At 42.9% G+C, this 18,253-nt stretch overlaps 2 protein-coding genes across 5 annotated transcripts in view; one reads left to right on the top strand and one right to left on the bottom strand.

Annotated features, from left to right (window-relative positions):
* Positions 1-3,411, top strand: part of arid1ab (AT-rich interactive domain 1Ab) — a 52,449-nt gene extending 49,038 nt beyond the window's left edge. For all 3 annotated transcript variants that reach the window (XM_005450730.4, XM_025902049.1, XM_005450727.4), the window contains exon 20: positions 16-3,411. In XM_005450730.4, the coding sequence (XP_005450787.1) occupies positions 16-1,947 (1,932 nt within the window). In that variant the 3' untranslated portion in view covers positions 1,948-3,411. The remainder of the gene's footprint in view (positions 1-15) is intronic.
* A 9,751-nt stretch (positions 3,412-13,162) lies between these two features.
* On the bottom strand, positions 13,163-14,731 carry LOC100698397 (uncharacterized). Of its 2 annotated transcripts, none has more exons than XM_003443792.4 (4): positions 14,573-14,731; positions 14,432-14,490; positions 13,280-14,346; positions 13,163-13,214 (listed from the first exon to the last, which is right to left on the bottom strand). In XM_003443792.4, the coding sequence occupies exons 1-3, from the start codon at positions 14,611-14,613 to the stop codon at positions 13,283-13,285; spliced, it is 1,164 nt and encodes a 387-aa protein (XP_003443840.1). In that variant the 5' UTR covers positions 14,614-14,731; the 3' UTR covers positions 13,163-13,214; positions 13,280-13,282. The 2 variants fall into 2 exon arrangements, with proteins under 2 accessions (XP_003443840.1, XP_005450789.1); XM_005450732.4 differs by having other exon boundaries at positions 13,280-14,296; positions 14,573-14,730.
* Between the last annotated feature and the right edge of the window lie 3,522 nt (positions 14,732-18,253).

Genomic DNA, 18,253 nt, shown 5'->3' with positions numbered 1-18,253 from the left:
TCTTTGTTTTCACAGCTACCTGGATTTCTGGAGCTGGTAGTGGAGTACTTCAGACGCTGTCTCATTGAGATCTTTGGCATCCTTAAGGAGTATGAAGTAGGAGACCCTGGCCAGCGCACCCTAATAGACCCCAATGCAGCTGAGGACTCTGATGATGAACTTCCCATGCCTGAGGGCGAGGACATGAACTCGGATGAGGAGGACGAGGAGGATGAGGAGGTAGAGGAAACAAAGACCAATCCTGACACTTCTTCACTGGTCCAGGTAAAGGAGGAGGAGGAGGAAGAGGAGAACTCCCACAAAGATAAGTCTTCAGAGGATGAGGAAGAGGAGAAGGAAAGGGAGTCTTCTATCAAGGAAGCCAATACCTCTACCTCAGGGTTCTCCCACGACCCCAGTATACACTCGGAAAAGCCCAAACAGGCTAGCAAGTTTGATAAACTCCCCATCAAGGTGGTGCGAAAGAAGAATCCCTTCCGGCTAAACCGCTTGTCCAAGCTTGGGCAGCGGCAGAGCTTTGACAGCGGCCTGATACACTGGAGCGTGGGTGGTGGTGACACTACTGAGCACATCCAGACCCACTTTGAAAGCCGGATGGAGCTTCTCAAGCAGCGAAAACAAACAACAGCAGCCACTGACAGCCGCAAGAAGGTCAAGGTGAATGGGACAGCTGGAGCAGAAAACCCAGAGAAGCCTAAATCCACTGGTGACGATAAGGTTCGACAGCAGCAGCCCCAGTTTTCTGAACCTCACAAGTCTCCAACAAAGACTACCACGCCTCCTCTTCCCATTGGCGCACCAGTCACTGCCACCATCGACGATGTACTATCCGCTCGCCCAGGGTCGGTCACGGAGGAAGTAGTTCGTGGAGGTGCCGAGGAGCAGAAGGAGAACGGCAAGTATTTGTTCAGCATCAACCCCGATCTCCAGAGCCGCCGCAACATCAAGATCCTGGAAGATGAACCTCACAGCAAGGATGAAACGCCACTTAGCACTCTATCAGACTGGCAGGACTCGCTAGCTCGGCGCTGCATCTGCGTCTCCAACATCGTGAGGAGCCTCTCCTTCGTTCCTGGCAATGACCTGGAGATGTCCAAACACCCTGGCCTCCTGTTGCTGTTGGGCCGCCTGGTGCTGCTCCACCACAGGCACCCTGAACGCAAACAGGCGCCTGTTACCTACGAGAAGGACGATGAAGACGAGGGCGTGAGCTGCGAGAGAGACGAGTGGTGGTGGGACTGCCTTGAGGTGTTAAGGGAGAACTGCCTGGTCACTCTGGCAAACATCTCCGGCCAGCTGGACCTTTCTATCTACCCAGAGAGCATATGCCTGCCTCTCCTTGATGGCCTGCTCCACTGGGCTGTGTGCCCTTCAGCAGAGGCCTTGGATCCCTTTCCCACGCTGGGGCCCCACGGCTCCCTTTCACCCCAGAGACTGGTCCTCGAGACCCTCAGCAAGCTCAGCATCCAGGACAACAACGTCGACCTCATTCTGGCCACTCCGCCATTCAGCCGCTTGGAGAAGCTCTACGGCTCGCTCGTGCGACTCGTCGGCGAGCGCAAGGTGGCCGTCTGCCGTGAAATGGCGGTGATCCTGCTAGCTAACCTAGCCCAGGGTGACAGCCTTGCAGCGCGAGCGATCGCTGTGCAGAAAAGCAGCGTGGGCAACCTACTGGGCTTCCTGGAGGACAGCCTAGCGGCTACACAGTACCAGCAGAGCCAGAGCTCCCTGCTACAAATGCAGGGTGGACCCCAGTTTGAGCCTACTAGTGTGGACATGATGCGGCGGGCAGCGCGGGCCTTGCACGCCCTGGCTAAGGTGGAAGAAAACCACTCTGAGTTCACTTTGTACGAGTCGCGGCTACTGGACATCTCGATGTCCCCACTTATGAACTCTCTGGTGTCCCAAGTAATCTGTGATGTACTGTTTCTGATCGGCCAGTCATGACAGCCGTGGAGAGGTTTCAGCTCTGCCTCTTTCTATTCCCCCTAAACCACCTTTTTGTGTGTGCGCGTGTGTGTGTGTGTCTGTTAGTTGCGCGTGAGTGACGAAAGCAAAACTTTTTTTTTTAGTTTTGTTTTGTTTTTTTTTAATTTATGCAAAATCACCTCGGATTCCACTGTCTTTCTTACCCCTGCTTCTCTCTATAAGGAAGGAATATCATGAAGTAGCTGTTGATTTCAAACATCTGAAACTGAAAGAAACTGGCAAAGAAGAACAGACTGGGACCCAGGCATAGGACAGAGTGTGCTGCTGCCCTGCAGAAAGGACTCTTTTTTGTTTTTGTTTTTTTTATTGAAAAAAAAAAATCTCCAGAGAGAAAAAAAAAAGAAAAAAAGAAAAAACTGTAACCAAAGTTGCTGTCTCGTTTACAGTGAGTTTGGGGGATACACGTGTTCGCTTTCTCCCTCGGGGGAGGGGGGTCGTCAGGGGAAAGAGGGCACAGACTAAACAATATTATGGTTCGTGTTTGGAGGCTACATAGACTCATGGACTGTGGTGTGGTATAATTGCTGTAACTTTGGATGCTATATACTCAGCCCCACAGGAACCACATTATTGGCTGTGAACAGATGTCTGTCATGGGAGGCCTGTGCAGTAGATTGTAGGACTTTTTTCTGTACTGTACACCTTAAAAACTGTAAACATACTGTAATAATACTGTTTCACACTGAGATCCGCTGGCTTGGCAGCAAACTGTAGTTTTTAAAACCAGTTTTAGTTAAATGTCGAGAGAGAAAAACGGCTTTCCCCCCAAAGTATGGTGAACCTACAACACCCCGACCTCTTCTCTTTGTCCCTTGATTGTATGACTTGACCCTTATATTCAAAAGTCACCTCTTTAGGACTGGTCCTCAACTCTAGATGCAGTCCAAGCTGCAGTGTATATATGATGTTGTACATTACACTTTCTCTTTCTCGACTTCTGTTGCTCTTCACCGTTTTTAATCTTTGACGAGTTTCCCTGCATCGAGAACGCCATGTGATTACTTGACGCCCGCCCTCTCCGTTACTTCAGCGCCTCACCCCGCTCGTATCACGCTGTGTGAGCGTGGGGACGGGGGTCATTAAGCTGCTGTCCGATCCAGCGCCACCCCCTCCTCTCAGTAAACACAACTTCAACTTTCTGTTCGTCTGGGTGTAGAGAATATTAACACAAATCGGTTCCATTCGAGCTCCTTCATAAACGACAAACTAGACCTTGATGAAGAAACTGTTTTTATTTTATTTTTTTTTTTCAGTGATGCGGATTCTGCATATTTGTATTTCAGATGATGTAGCTAAAAACTTGATGTAAATTCCTCTTTTTTCCTTTTTTTGGCTTAATGAATATCATTTATTCAGTATGAAATCTTTATACTATATGTTCCACGTGTTAAGAATAAATGTACATTAAATCTTCGTAAGACATTTGCTGTGGATTTATTTATTATTCTTCTTTACGTGGTTGAGGCCGCAGTGAATAAAGCCCTGAATTTTTTATTTGGCTCGCATTTCACTCGCGCTGAGACAATCTGATACGACTAAAGCAGCTCAGAGCGCTTGTGTTTTGCTGACGCTTTTGATATTTACACACGGATGCGGAGACACGGCACATCTCATCTCTGTGCAGTATGCTGCTTATTGAATGCACAGCCATGTTTTCCCATCCCTGCATTGATTGACATCTCACCCCCATGTTACAAGGCTGTCCTTGTCCCTGAGTCGCACATGCTGATATTTACATATATATTTACATTAGTTGGGGAACAGCCAGAGCGCTTCGATACATACAGATAAGCTAGGAGATGACATTTACTGCAAGAAAAGCTGACTTTTTTTTCCCTCCAGAATATCATCTGATGTTTTGACAAAAGTTGCATTCAGTTTGGAGACAGAGCACCTGGTTTAATGTGTGATGGGGGAAATAAAAGCACCCCTACTTATTTAGCCACAGCCGACAGGATAATGAAGTTTTAAAGTATTTCCATTCTTGTCCTCAACGGAGAGACAAAATAGCTTCCATAAAAACAAAACAGTCAGCATGAGCTAAATGTGGCAGCAAGTAGGTTTTCAAAGCCTGCTGCCGCTTCTTGATGTTGTTTTACTTTAGTCATATTTATTCAGCAAGTCTCACTGAGATCAAGATGCAGGAAAAAAGTGAAGTCCTGGCTTGCTGCGGGGGGGGGGGCGCTTTAGTGGAATTCTTCAAGGCAATGCATCTGAAATAACCCAAAGTGCTATAGATAAGTCCCAGAGATCACCCACAAACTCTGATCATAATAAAATGAGGGATATACATAAAGTGCAGCTTAAATGGCTCTAAAGGCTCACCAACCAATTTAGTATTGTACGTCCATGAAGTAGCAGAAGCTGCAACAGTCTAAATCCTCTACATTTCAGTCCAGTCCAGGTTTACGCAGACTGCAAAAAGCTTAGATGCTTTTAGAGCTGTGGAAGACATCAAACAGCTGGTTTGAAAGGCTCAGAAGAACTCCCAACAGTTTAATATAAATCACTGTGTAAAATTGGCAAAATGTCCCTTTAATGATGAGGAAACACTTGAGCCTGAGTGAAGGTGAATGATGAAATCCTTGTCCACACATACAAACCACCACATCGTAAAGACTTTGTAGTATCACATTATCCCAGCAGAGCACTTGACTTTCAAGCTTCAGCTTTCTTTTGCTTCCAACAGTAGAATGGGAGACAGAGACTTAAGCCATGAGCAGCTCCCAGTTTGGCTATTTTCCACCTTACACATCATTCTGCTCAAAATAGTATTTCATACTTTTGTTTTAAAAAAAGTGACTTTATTGTGATATGTTGTTACAAAACAGTCCTTTGTGTATAAAGATGATACTTAGTTTTTATACTTATCCCAACTAGCTAGGCCTTGTAAAAATACAAGGTGACCCTGAACTGTTCCTTAGTTATGCTACTCTAGACTCCAGCTGGTGCGGGACTTCCCATAATGCACTGAGCATTTCCCCTCCACTGCGCACTTTTCACTGCTCAGACTCAGGGGTTAAAGTGTAATTTGGCAGGTAGGGAGGGGACCGTGCGTAGCAGTGCAGCACGGGGAAAGAAATCACTCAGAAATGAGTCACTTGATAAACTGTACTTCACATTATTTCACCTGTTTGTTCACGTCCCACAGTTTTAGAGCCGCTGACCTAACCTAAGGGAAGTTAGGCATTCTCAAATTCATGAAAAGAAGGCAGTCGGATTTTATTTCATTTTTCTGGTTCACTAATCACTAGCGATTGGTCTTGAGGGCGTTGACTGTTGATCAATGACTCTCACTCTTGGATGAAAGGTGAAATGTCTCCACAACCCACTCCTCACTCCCTACCACTGAAAATCTCTTATCTTCCATCCTCTATTTCTGAGTTAACAAACATTAACATGCTTTTTCTTATTTTAAAATAATGAAACTGTACTTTGAGCTCAGAGACTGTGACTTAAACTGCACAGAAATCATTTGTTTGCTGATATATGTCGAGCTGTTTCAAATGTTGGATTTCATATTATGTCGTTTTATGTAGTTGCTCCATTTTTGCTCACTCTCATTTTGTAGTGCTAGCTAAATGGCTACATGCTGAAGTTCTGCAAGAAGAGCGTTGACCGCTGTGTACATGAATACATGACAGACATGAGAATGGTTATGGGGGTCTGGCTTACTGGTAAGTGGAACTGTGGGATGATTTGCAGGACAAGTATCTCCTGGTATCGCCTGAAAGCAAAGCCAGGCTGTAGCACACGAAAAAGCAGCTCCCTTTATATTAATATGTTTTAATTTGCGTAATTTGATTTAATTGATTATTGATCGAAGATGGCAGGTCACTGTTCTCAATGGTTCTAGCACCCTTAACAACTGGTTGCAATGATATTGTTTCCCACAGAACTAGATAGTGTTTGTGAGAGTAGCTGGAGTAGGGAACATGCAACGTTTGATGGTGTGCTTCATCCTTGGTGAACTTGATGTAGACATTTGGACCTACTTTCACTGAGCGCACGCAGTGACATAAACACTCAAAATTCAATGAAAGAGGTGCTCATCACTTTTATATGTTCAAGTGCATAGTGTGGAAGATGTCATAAGGCTTTGAGCCAATCAGATGTAAAACACAGTATTTATGAGTGTTTTAAGTTGTAAATCAGTCAGATTTGACCCAAACACGACAGGAAGGTTAATTTTGTCCCACTATAATCTCTTCAGGTCATTTCTCAGTAATGGCACAACAGCAGAGGTCTTTATAGAGTCCTTGTAGGTAGGTATCATGGTCATACTGCAACTCACCAGTGAATTATTTATGGCTGTAGAAGTCAGTTACATCTCTGTAAAGCCTAGTTTTGACAGTGACCAGTTACTGTACACATTAATTGGGGGTTATTTTAGGTAAGTTTAAGTTTGAATAATCTTTGATCAACACCAAAGAGAAACTAAAGTCTAAGCAGTAATTTATAATAGAGAGATGATGAGCTGTTTGTTTTAAGGCGAAGTGGCTGAGTCTGTGCCGGGGAAACAACAGACCGCGACTTATGGAGCCAGTTATGAACCGTCTTCCTCTCTGTCAGCATCTCAGTAGATCCCTACTAAGAGGAGAACCATTAAAACAACCTCCAGTTCATCTACGAACCTACTCGGCGCCGTTCATACCGCCACCTGAAGCCAGCTGAGGCCTAAAGACATCTGTCATGGATTTTTTTCCAAAGAGCCATGACAAACACTCTTGACAGCCAGTAGTAAACACATGCTGCCAGAAATTTTCCAGGTCTCTAAAGAGATTCTCGAGCCGTTATAATCACATCAACAAAGCACTTAACAAATCTCCCAAAGCCCCGTCCCACTCATCCAGAGAGTCTTCCAATGTACAGTAGTGCTGGCAGCGCTGATTCCAGAGCATGTTGTGCTGAGCTGCGTACACACTGGAAACGATTCACTCGTCGTGCATTGCTTTGAAGCTGCCAGCCGGTCGCTTGCAGACATTCCAGACTCCCGTGACCTTATAATGTATTTACTAGCAGGTTATATATGTCAATCGCTGGTCGTCTTCACTCTCATTGACTTCAGTCACTAACCTGAAAGTTTATTGCAGGTCCGGTCCACTTTGCCTCACCAGCAGTTATTTCACATGTAATTGCATGAAGTTGCCAAATATCTTTTACCTTCTAAGGTCTCTGGTCACCACGTTACTTCCAGTGTGGACACGTCCCCTTTCTTTCCCCTTCCTTACAAAACAGATTTTACATGAGTAAGAAACCTTTTGAAGCCCAACATCTGCAGTTATTAAAGCAGTACATGATCACGTGCAGCATGTAGAAGGTTGGAGCAGGTTTATGATGCTATATATGCATCAACTGAGGAATCGCGTCTTTCATTTTATTTAACATTTACACACACTATTTAATTTGTGTAAGTTATGTATTTTTTCCTATAACTCAGCTGGCTCCTCTCTCTGCTCTAAAGACATGGTGCCCTCATCTGGTCACAACATCAAATTACAGCGTGTACCTGCTTAACAGCTGTAAAAGTATCTCTTACCCCCCTCACACCAGTGTGACAGAGCTGGTGGGAGCAACTCTAACACACTCACTTCTTGTATTGTGCAAAGGTTTAGGGCCAAGGTTTAAAAAAGCTGTCAGGTTTTTCTTGTACCTGTGCATTTACAGAAGAATGCTTCTTTTGGGGGTTTTTTTGTGTGAAGATACTTAACAAACACCAAAGAAACTCAAGGAATGAACCAGAGTTTTGCCTACAAATAACACACAACTTTGCAAAGAACCAATTTTAAATCTTAGGTCATTGCTAGATATCTTTTCCTAGTTCTTAAGAGCATGACTTTCAGATGGTGTTCAACTGATTGTTTTGTGTTAGGCTGCTAGGAACACAATACCTAGACACGGCATTTGGTATCTGGTTCTTCAGGGCACCCGTCTACTGTTGATCAAAGTCTCATCTGAGATGCTTTCAGTGGATCGGGGCCTGTCAAGAAGACACTCTTTAGGAAAGGAAATGGGGAGAAAAGGCTGAGGTATTCAAAATTACACAAAAACTGGATGAAATACGATGGCAACAGGTAGTGTGGAGAGCTGAAAATATTATTTTTGGTTCTAATTGTCATCATTATATATGCAGGATGTCAGGAGGTACACAAGGCACAAGAATGAGTATCTAGAGTCATCTGTAAAACATGGTGGAATGGTTTGGGGCAGCATTTCAGCCAGCTGTGTCAGTGATCTTGTTAAAACTGATGAAATTATGAACACAGAAAAGTACCATCAGATTTTGTGCAAACAGAACAAAAAGCAGTCAACATCCAAAGAAGAGCTTTGACTGTGACGACAGGGAATAAACTTAATACATTAAAACATAAATATATAATGTTCTTAAGCACACAAATATGAATAAAAAACGCTGACTCCGTCACACCTGCTCCAGAAATGTCTGGTAATTAGGCCTTCCCAACAACGTCACTGCACGATTCAACCGCAAGGGGGCAAACTAGGCTTTTCCGATGAGGGCTCTCTCTCTCAAATAAACAATGATACATCATATGCACGTGTACGTGTTTGTGTGCACGTGTGTGTGTGTGTAAGCGTGTTCAGTTCATTTACTGTCCCTCAGGTTGGGGTATGGTGATAAGTGAGCAGCCAGACACGAGCCGTCTCCTTCTCCCAGGAGCTTTGTTTAGCTCACTGCAGTTTGGACTTAAAGAGTTTGGTTTGTGGCATCTTGCATAAAAGGAAAGGCAGAGGTTGGAGAGGACAACCTTAATGTAGACAATATAATACATATGAACCTTATTTATTTAAATGATTTTCATATTATTAATTATAATTGTCTCTTTAATCAGACTGAATTCAGGAGGGGGGGACATAAAGCAGGCCATTATCCCCTTATGATAGTTTGCTTTGTAGCTCAGTGTACATGGGTGAATATGGATGCACAAAAAGTGCAGCTGTTTACTGTGGAGCACTAAGGAACATGGAAGGTCATCAACAGCTCATATATGTATATTTTTTGTTATATAATATATAATTAATTTGAATGATCCCACAGTTATGTGGTAATAACTTCAAACTGTATATGTGCCACTGTCAACAAGATGGGTCAGATTGGGAATCCAAAGGGGAACAAGGAGGATAGAGAGGAGTCTCATCCCAAGTATTTTGGCTTATATCCTGTCTTTTTGTTAATCCAAAAAGACCTGAAAGTATCAGTGAGCTGAACATGCATTTGGTGATGCGTAAATAGTAAAGGGACGGCTCCTATATAAAGCACATTCCCACTCTACTTCAGCACTAAAAGCACAACATGTCTCATATAAGCTTTTATTCTCCATCCAAGTGCTTTCTATCTTACATTCACAATAACAAATGCAGCAGGAGCAACTCAGAGTTATTTGTATATAAGGCACCAAGTCTCAAACCAGAGAGGTTTATTTGCAAGGTTTAGTGTTGATGACAAGCAGTCAACCATGAACTGTTAGTACAGGAAAACAACTTCCTCATAGGCTTGGTTTTAGAAAAGTGTCGTCTTCTTCACTTCACTGCTGCTCCTTTATGATGAAATGTTTCAGTCCACTAAAAACAATCCACCCAAGATTCAATTTCATGTCACCATTTTGTGGAAAAAAAACAGAAAAAAAACATCACTTTATGTACAATTATCTAGTGTTCAGTGAGGTACAAGTGTTTTTCTTTGATAGTGGGGGGGATGGGTTGTTTCTGGGCTGATGTGCAAGTGGTAGATAGCGCTCAGGCTAACTGCAGAGCTGATGCATTCATCTGCAGGTCAGAGTGACCTGCTGGGGGCAATAAACAAGGACCCCCCCCCACCACCCCACCCCCCAAAAAACCCAAAACAAAAACACACAAAAATACTGGATTTTCCATGTCGCCGTTGCTCTTTGCACTTGCAATTGAGCCCCTGGCCATATCGCTGACATCAAACCCAGATATCACCGGGGTTACTAGATATGGTATAGAACAAAAGGTCTCCTTATACGCAGATGATTTGCTTCTTTATATCTCAGAACCAGCATCCTCATTTCCTATGGTGCTCTCAATACTTGAACAGTTTAGCCTTATTTCTGGCTATAAGCTGAATCTCACCAAGAGTGAACTGTTCCCCCTGAATGCTGCTGCACAGAAATATCAGTGTACAACACTGCCTTTTCAAGCTGTATCGGACAACTTTACATATTTAGGGGTTAAAATTACAAATCAATTTCATGCTCTTTTCAAGCTTAATTTTGACCCACTTGTGAAGAAAGTTAGGCAGGATTTGGACAGATGGTCTCTACTCCATCTGTCTGTAGCAGGGCGCATAAATACAATTAAAATGAATATCCTCCCAAGATTTTCTTTTCTTTTTCAGTGTGTCCCTGTATTTATCCCAATTTCCTTTTTTGTTAAATTAGACAAGATTCTCTCTGGGTTCATTTGGAACAAAAAAAACCCTAGAATACGCAAGACATATCTTCAAAGACCAAAAAAGATGGGAGGGATGGCTTTACCAAACCTTATGTTCTATTATTGGGCATGTAATATTCGTATTCTCAGGTACTGGCTACAGGGGGAAGGCATGAATAATGCCCCGGCGTGGCTGAGCTTGGAGATTTCCTCTTGTGCCTTATCCTCTTTACCAGCCCTGATTTATGCCCAAAAGCAGCCTCCGAGTGCAGGTTTTTATAATAACTCTATTGTCAAAGTTACCTTGAAAATATGGTATCAATTTCGTCGTTATTTTAAGTTGACCTTTTTTTCCCTTCAGTCACCTATTTTGAAAAATCCCTCTTTTCAGCCTTCGTTAGTTGATGGTGCTTTTTATTTGTGGGCCTCGTTGGGTATCAGGTCTTTTTCTGATCTGTATATTCAGAATACATTTGCCTCCTTTGAACAGCTCTCTTTGAAATTTGGCTTTCCAAAAAGTCACTTTTTTCGCTACTTACAAATCCGGAGATTTGTTAAAGAGAAATCCTCTCAGTTCCCATCTAGATCTCCTTGTCATGACTTTGATAACCTTCTATCACCTCCCCCTCCATCACAGGGCCTGATTTCCTGTCTGTATGGGAGAATATATTCCTTTGGCAACTTCTCAACCTCAGCTATTAAAAAGGCATGGGAGCAGGATTTGGGGTGTGTGATTCAGGATGACTCTTGGGATAAAATTCTTTACCGGGTCCATGGCTCCTCACTATGTGCCAAACACGGGTTGATTCAATGTAAGATTTTGCACCGCGTACACTGGACTAAAGCCAGATTAGCTCAAATATACCCCAACCTTAGCCCTGATTGCGACCGTTGTCATCAAACACCTGCCTCTCTAATACATATGTTTTGGTCATGTCCATCCCTCAAACAATACTGGATTAATATTTTTCTGACTTTATCAAAGATCATCCAGCTAACCCTCCAACCTGTGCCCTTAACTGCTTTGTTTGGGGTTCTTCCCGATACAGTTGTCTTGCCGACGCCCCAAGCGGATTTGGTAGCATTTCTCACCTTATTGGCAAGACGCAGATTATTGTTATGTTGGAAATCCCCTTCTCCCCTATCCTGGGAAATCTGGATCAGAGACGCTTTGCATTTTAGCAAACTCGAAAAGATTAAATTCACCCTGCGTGGGTCTATGGCCAAATTTTTTAAGATCTGGCAACCCTTTTTTGACCATGTTCAGACTTTGCGGTCTTGCAACGCTCCCAATTAGCCAGCTCAGACTTTATTTTATTTCATCTTATGTTTAAGTATATGGACTCTATTGTGCCTGTGCCTTATGATGGTATCTACTTACCTACTTTATACATATTTCTTTTCTCTTACAGATTTGACCTCTCTTTACAACTAAGCTGACCACTCACTATTTTGGGGTTTTGTTTTTGTTTTTTTTGTGCCCATCTCCATTCAAATGACATATGTAAATGTTCCATCTTTTTTTTTGTGTCTGTGTGAGGGTGTGGGCTCTGAAACTCTCCACATCTCTCTGTACACTCGGGAACTGTTATCTTGTACTTCAGGGTTTACTATTCGTATTATTAGACTGGACCCTTTTTTTCCATTTTGTATACCCACTGGTACTCCTATAATTATGAGGTGGGAGTGTATGTTTCATATTGTTTTATGTTCTTCAAAAGGAAAACTGCATATTGTTCAATTTCTCTTTTGCAAAAATGGATGCAGAAAAATTTAAAAAAACAAAAAAAAAAAACCAAAACAAAACCCCCCCCCACACACTGGATTTTCAGAACACCTGCCAGGACAGACCAAGGGATAGAAATCTACTCCTTGGTTAGAAGGGTGCTCTTGTGGACCCAATAGATCCACAGAGGGTGTGTTTTGGGTCCTTTTAACTATATACATACATTTTATGCAGGCTCAGTTTTACAATGACCTCAGTGCCATCAGGAACAGTTTCACAGGGTGCGATTTTAATATTTTATCTGTAGAAATCCTACGGACATAGTCTGAACAATACTTTCAAATTAAAACTCAGGAAAGTGAGTTTGCTGACAAATTATTGGCATGTAGTCTTACAACATGACCACAGCTAAACCATGACTCAGCAGCTTGAGCCATCTGTCTAAACAGTGTGCTTTCAACCCAGACTGACTCAAAAAGTAAACTCCAGAAAGTAAATAGCCCAGTCTCCTGTCCCCACAGGAAACAATTGAGATGTTTCGACTGATCTGACTCAGAGCACATCATTTTGTAGGCTGGGTGTTTACGCACAGCTCTTTTAACTGCTTCAAGTACAAGTTGCTTTAAATCTGGGCAGTGCCAGGTGCAAGTCATCCAGGCTAATATATACAGTGACACAAGTGTTTACAGTAACTGGACTGCGTCTCCACTGTGTCGTGTCAGAAATGCCCTGTAAGCACTTCCATAATTAAAAAATTAACTTTTCTTTGAGAGGTACATTATGGTGTCGCACAGCGCTGATACTTCTCAGCTGCTTTAAAGGAGGCAACTTTTCATAAGAGTCATTTGGAAATAACCTAGAGTGAGATTGTGTGTTCCCTGAAGTGGATCTTTGCATCAGGAGCAAGTTTTTCCCCGTAGTTTAGCATCACATCATTTACTCACTAGAGGGCACCAAGTCTACATCCATAGACACAAGCTTTGGCTTTTACTAGTATCTCACAACTGGGAGGTGAAGTCAGGACAGAAGACAAGATTAATTCAATAATTTATTTAAGAAAATGTTCAGTCATGTCTTCTTGCTGCACCTGTTGATAGGAGAGACACTTTAGATACCAGGCATATAAAAAGAACAAAGTAATGAGATACTCACCTTCTAGTATCTTGGACGCAGCTTGATTCTCATCCATTTGGCATACGGATGCTCAGATTTGCTTGGGTTGAGATATTCCATCTGCTGTGGGGGAGGTGTGGTAGTTTGTGGCACCTGGTCAACCTCTTTGTCACCAAGCCGTCTGATAGCATAGCCTCCAAAGTGTTCAGGGACCTCATAGATCCTGGTTGGAGCAAAGCGTTGAGCCAAATTTCCCACCGTGTTACTTCCATAGGCAGGCAGACTATGAAGTTCCTGAGCTGGATTCCTGATTCCCCATGGTGCTTGAGGGTTGCTACTGGTGGGCCTCTGCTCTGTGAAGGTGTAGCTGGGTTTGTAGCTCACCATCATGTTCGAAGTGGAAGACGGCATGTAGCCTATTTGGGTGTTTCCAGTATTCACAGGAAGCCATGTCTCCCCAAATCCATGGACAGCGAAGTCTCTAGAGATACCCAAAGGTTCAGATTTATGTTGCGTGACCAGTTTTGCAGGAGCGCTTGCTGATGTTTGCCCCCGTACAACAGCACTGGCGGGTTTCTGGAAAGAGGCTGGTTTAAAAGAGCTTCCTGTAAGAGTTTGAAGAGACGCAGAGCTGCTGGATCCAGCCTTGCTAGTTTGGAGTGTACCACGCTGAAATGGCCAAGTCATTTCCTTTCTGCTATCAGGAAGGCTGTTCTGGTTTTCACCAAGTCCATTCAGCGAGTTCCTACTCGCAACAGCAGCAGCAGAAAGTCTAAAAGGTGAGCGGTTTGGCACCTCTTGAGCATTAACGCTCTTCACATTTGTGTACCAGTTAGGTTTTGTCATCAAGCTGCTCTGTACTAACCTTACCAAGTTTCGGGCTGGTTCTGAAGCAGTCTGTTCATAGCTGCTAGCAGAAAGCCCTTCACTATAGCCTCTGTTAACTGTAGTCCCTGTGCTGAGGCTACTGCTGTGAGCTACACGTGGAGAAATGAAGGCCTGTCTGATTTGATCCTGGGAATAGCTGCCATCCAGTCTTCTTAGTCTACCATCTTGCTGTGGAAAGCCAACATATCTGTTACCGTTGCGCATCTGGGGGCTATATGCTGAGAAATAAATAGAGTGTAAGCCAACTGTGGTAATAAATCACAGCACTAAAATAACTTTTAAACATACAAATCCCCCACTTACTTTGTGTAGCCCATGAACAGCACACATGCTCTGCTTGAACTAAGAAAATCAGCAATATCCTGCTCAAAAACAAAACATCAAGGTCAGGAGAAATGGAAGAACAACGAGGTGTAACAGAATAGCTGCAAAGCAGCACCTTACCCCAAACCAGCTCCACAAGCCCTTCCAGAGTTCCAAAGCATGCTGCCTTACTCAAAGCAACAGTAACACAAACCCTCTGAAGCTGCTCACTCTGCATGTGTGTACCGCAAAGAGGTGACATTTCTAGAAACCTGTATCCAATCACAGGCTAATGAGCAGATTGTTTACAGCTGCTGTTGTGCTGCTGTCAGGCTGACTGCTGGAGATTGTTCCAGAAAGCAGGTCTGACAAAGTCTCATCCTGAAGTCAGAGACTATTAACTCATTTTTTGGTTACAGATGATCACTTAGCTCAGTCGACTGTAACTTTGTTCACCCAGAGTTACGTGTGTGGGGATAGTGGGAAAAAACCCATCATCATCACCATAGCAACTGGGAAAATATAAAACTGAGCCTTAAGTTTATAAATCATTTTGGGGCTTTTTTTCACCTTTATTAGAGAATTTTTGTAAAGATGAGACAGGAAAGTAGAGAAGATGTGCAGCAAAGGGACTCAACCAAACCTGGGCTGTTATATTTAGACTCATGCCTTCTGGTCATCTGCTCAACCACTAAGTTAAATCAGCATCCCGCAGAGTTTTATTTGGAGGAATAAGGAACATGAGTGTCAGTGTGAATTATAACATTTTTCTAAAATAAATAAATAAATAAAAATGGAGGGGAGCACTTTCCTTTCGCATCATCTGCTCAGTCATCCTTGCTGGAATCTTTTATTAATAGACCAAACTGGAAATCCATCAAATCTTCACATTTATTTTTCTCGTAAATCTCAATATATTTTTATTATGCTTTAACCTGAAATAGAGAAAATGCAAATGAAACCCAGTGAATATAGCACTATAGCTCAAACAGATACATATAGAGCAGTTAAATTCAGTTCAACTCAACTCAATTTATTTAGCTCCTCATATCTAGAAACTCTCGGAACATCAGGTTCACTAGAGTTTATTTACATTTTTTATACAGCACCAAATCACAACTGCAGTCAATGAAGGTGTTTTATAAAGTAAGATGAAGATCCTGCAATATTACAACAGTGGAAAGGAAGAACTCCCTTTTAACAGGAAGGAACTTTTTACAGAACTCAGGGAGGGGAAGCCATCTGCTCCTGATGGGAGAAAGACAGGATGAAAGGCACACTGTGGAAGAGGGCCATCCATCCATTCAGGGTCATGGGGTGCTGGAGCCTATCCCAGCTACCATAGGGTGAGCGGCAGGGTACAGCCTGGACAGATCACCAATCTGACACTGGGCTAACGCAGAGAGACTGATAACCATTCACAGCTATGGGCAATTTAGAATCACCAGTTAACATGACCCCACTAACTGCAGATCACTAAGCTGGAGAGAACCTGCAGAAACTCTACTCAAAAAGGCCCAAGCCAGATGGAAGAGTCAGGACCTCCTTCCTATAAGGCAATAGTACTAACCCCCACACCACCATGATGCCCAAAAGAGTGTCAGAGATTAATCATCAGTAATAATGATTAAATGCAGCACAGTGAGTGAAGAAGAAATACTCGTCATAGGAGCCCAGATATATAGAGGATTCAAAAAGGAAAGTTTTAAGTCTAATCTTAAAGTAGAGAAGGTGTCAGTGGTGGAACCACAAGTAAACCAGCTGTCAGAGAGCAAAGTGCTAAACTGGGTAAACTGGGATGATATGGTACTTTGAGGTCTTTAAAATAAGATATTTTATATATTGACATTTGATATAAAATAATATATGATATGATATGATATGATATGATACGATACGATACGATACGATACGATATGATACGATACGATACGATACGATACGATATGATATGATACGATACGATATGATATGATATGATATGATATACCTTTATTAGACCTATTAAGTAAACTAATATTGGAAGAGCATCCAGAAACATTTGCACCAAGTCAAACGCAAACACCGTCACATGCTGATCAGTCTCAACCCCTTAGGAAAGGCTGGTTCAGGTTCCCGTGCAGCATGTTGGGAGCAGTCAGAGAGAAACTCAGAGTTTGTTTAAGAAACAGCTGCTAGTGAGCAGGTCCGGTTACCCTTTAACTGATAAGTGATTGATTTTCTTTCTAGAACAAAAGACCCAAAGTTTCCTTCGTGCTGGAGGTTAACAAACTAACTAACTGACTAACTAATTTTCTGCAAACAGTAACATTTAACTTACCTGCTCTGCTAGGCAGAGAATTCACCTCTCTGTGTCAAGCTTGACCTTGACAACCATCATATAAGTCTTGTTGGCCTTGTTAACAATATTAATGATGCCTCCTCTACCCCCTGACGCTGAAAAGACCCAGGTGGCGGTAATGATGCGGTCGACTATAACTGTGACAAACGGCACATGAAGATCAATGTGCTTCCACCTTCTGTTTGCAGGTTATAAATCAGGCGCTGCAACACCAGCACCACAATCTCCATATCAGAGATTTCAGCTTCATTTGAATTCTGCTTCTTTTTTATATGTGACTGCACAGAGTGATAAGCAGAATGCATGTTAGATTTGCATGTGACTGTGATATCATCAGCTTCCTCTGTTTTTCTGACTGATCTGTGACCATGTGGGATGCTCCGCATGAAAATGACCTTTTATACTGTGAGTGTAGGACACACACACACTAAGGACACACTCGCTGGTAGTCTGACAGGTGTGACTCTTCATCCCTGACTGTGCTTAGTCAATAGTGATGACAATTCCCTGCAAAGACAAACGAATCCGTCACCTTGTCCTGCTGTCCATCACATGTGCTTCATCAAACACTTCTTAAGCCTAGCTTTAGTCAAATTTAGAGTCCCTATTTTTCATCTTTTAGGGACTTAAGTGTCCAATATTCTCTATGAGTCACAGCAGTGATAGCAAATTTCCTTGTCTCCGCTCTAGGAAAGAGTGACACCTCACATGCGATGACCAGATGAGTGTGGTGGCTTAGATCAAAGACACAATTTCCTGTCAGAGGAAATAGCCCAGAAGAATTTTTTTCAGGAGCAGTTTCCTCTTTTCTGAATTCTTTCCATTTACGCCTATCAACATTCATACAAAAGTCCTCCGCTGGAATCCTTCCCTGATGACAAAGGCGTTATGATGACACACAAAGAATGCTTTAAAAAGAAACCTACGTGTGACATTAATCAAACTGTAAATGAGAGCTATGCTTCAACGTAGGTGACTCTTCTCTCCTTGGGGATGGTCATTCTTGCTCAAAATTCTGCCCGCATCGGGTCTCACACTCTTATATTTTCTGCCTTGATGCCGATTTCTACAGAGCAGGGTGTTGTAGCAAATGAAAGGCATTGTTCAGTCTCCGCAGACCCCTGACCTGTAGATGATTGGCACACAGACTCATTTTAGAAGCCTCTCTCCTGTAAAGGTTACACTGTGTAAGGTTTCACTTTGCTCATGAGCTCCGTGCTGGCTAAGACAGATTAATATCTGCGTGTGCAGGACCACAAAAAGGGGGTGCAGTGGAGGAGAAGGCAAGCACAGCATCCGTATCTAATTTATGTGCAGAGCTATGCAGGATATGGGGACTTTTGTCAGAAGGGTCAAACCATGCAACGCCTGCTGAATCAGAAACTTTTGTTAAAAACAAAGATAAAGATACTCAAAAGTGAACTGTGTGTTTCTCTGAACTGTGCATTGCATTTGTAGTAGCAGGACAGTGTATGTGAGAT

Source organism: Oreochromis niloticus, linkage group LG22, assembly GCF_001858045.2.
Source record: "Oreochromis niloticus isolate F11D_XX linkage group LG22, O_niloticus_UMD_NMBU, whole genome shotgun sequence".
Classification (NCBI taxonomy): Eukaryota; Metazoa; Chordata; class Actinopteri; order Cichliformes; family Cichlidae; genus Oreochromis; species Oreochromis niloticus.
This window is presented reverse-complemented; position numbering and strand designations above follow the sequence as displayed.

Excerpts from the sequence above, each read along its gene's own strand:
- LOC100698397 (XM_003443792.4), bottom strand. The coding sequence starts at position 14,613 with ATGCTTTGGAACTCTGGAAGGGCTTGTGGAGCTGGTTTGGG. Across the intron at positions 14,491-14,572 it reads GCTTGTGGAGCTGGTTTGGG|GATATTGCTGATTTTCTTAG; the intron begins GTAAGGTGCTGC and ends GTTTTTGAGCAG. Across the intron at positions 14,347-14,431 it reads CTGTTCATGGGCTACACAAA|CATATAGCCCCCAGATGCGC; the intron begins GTAAGTGGGGGA and ends TTTATTTCTCAG.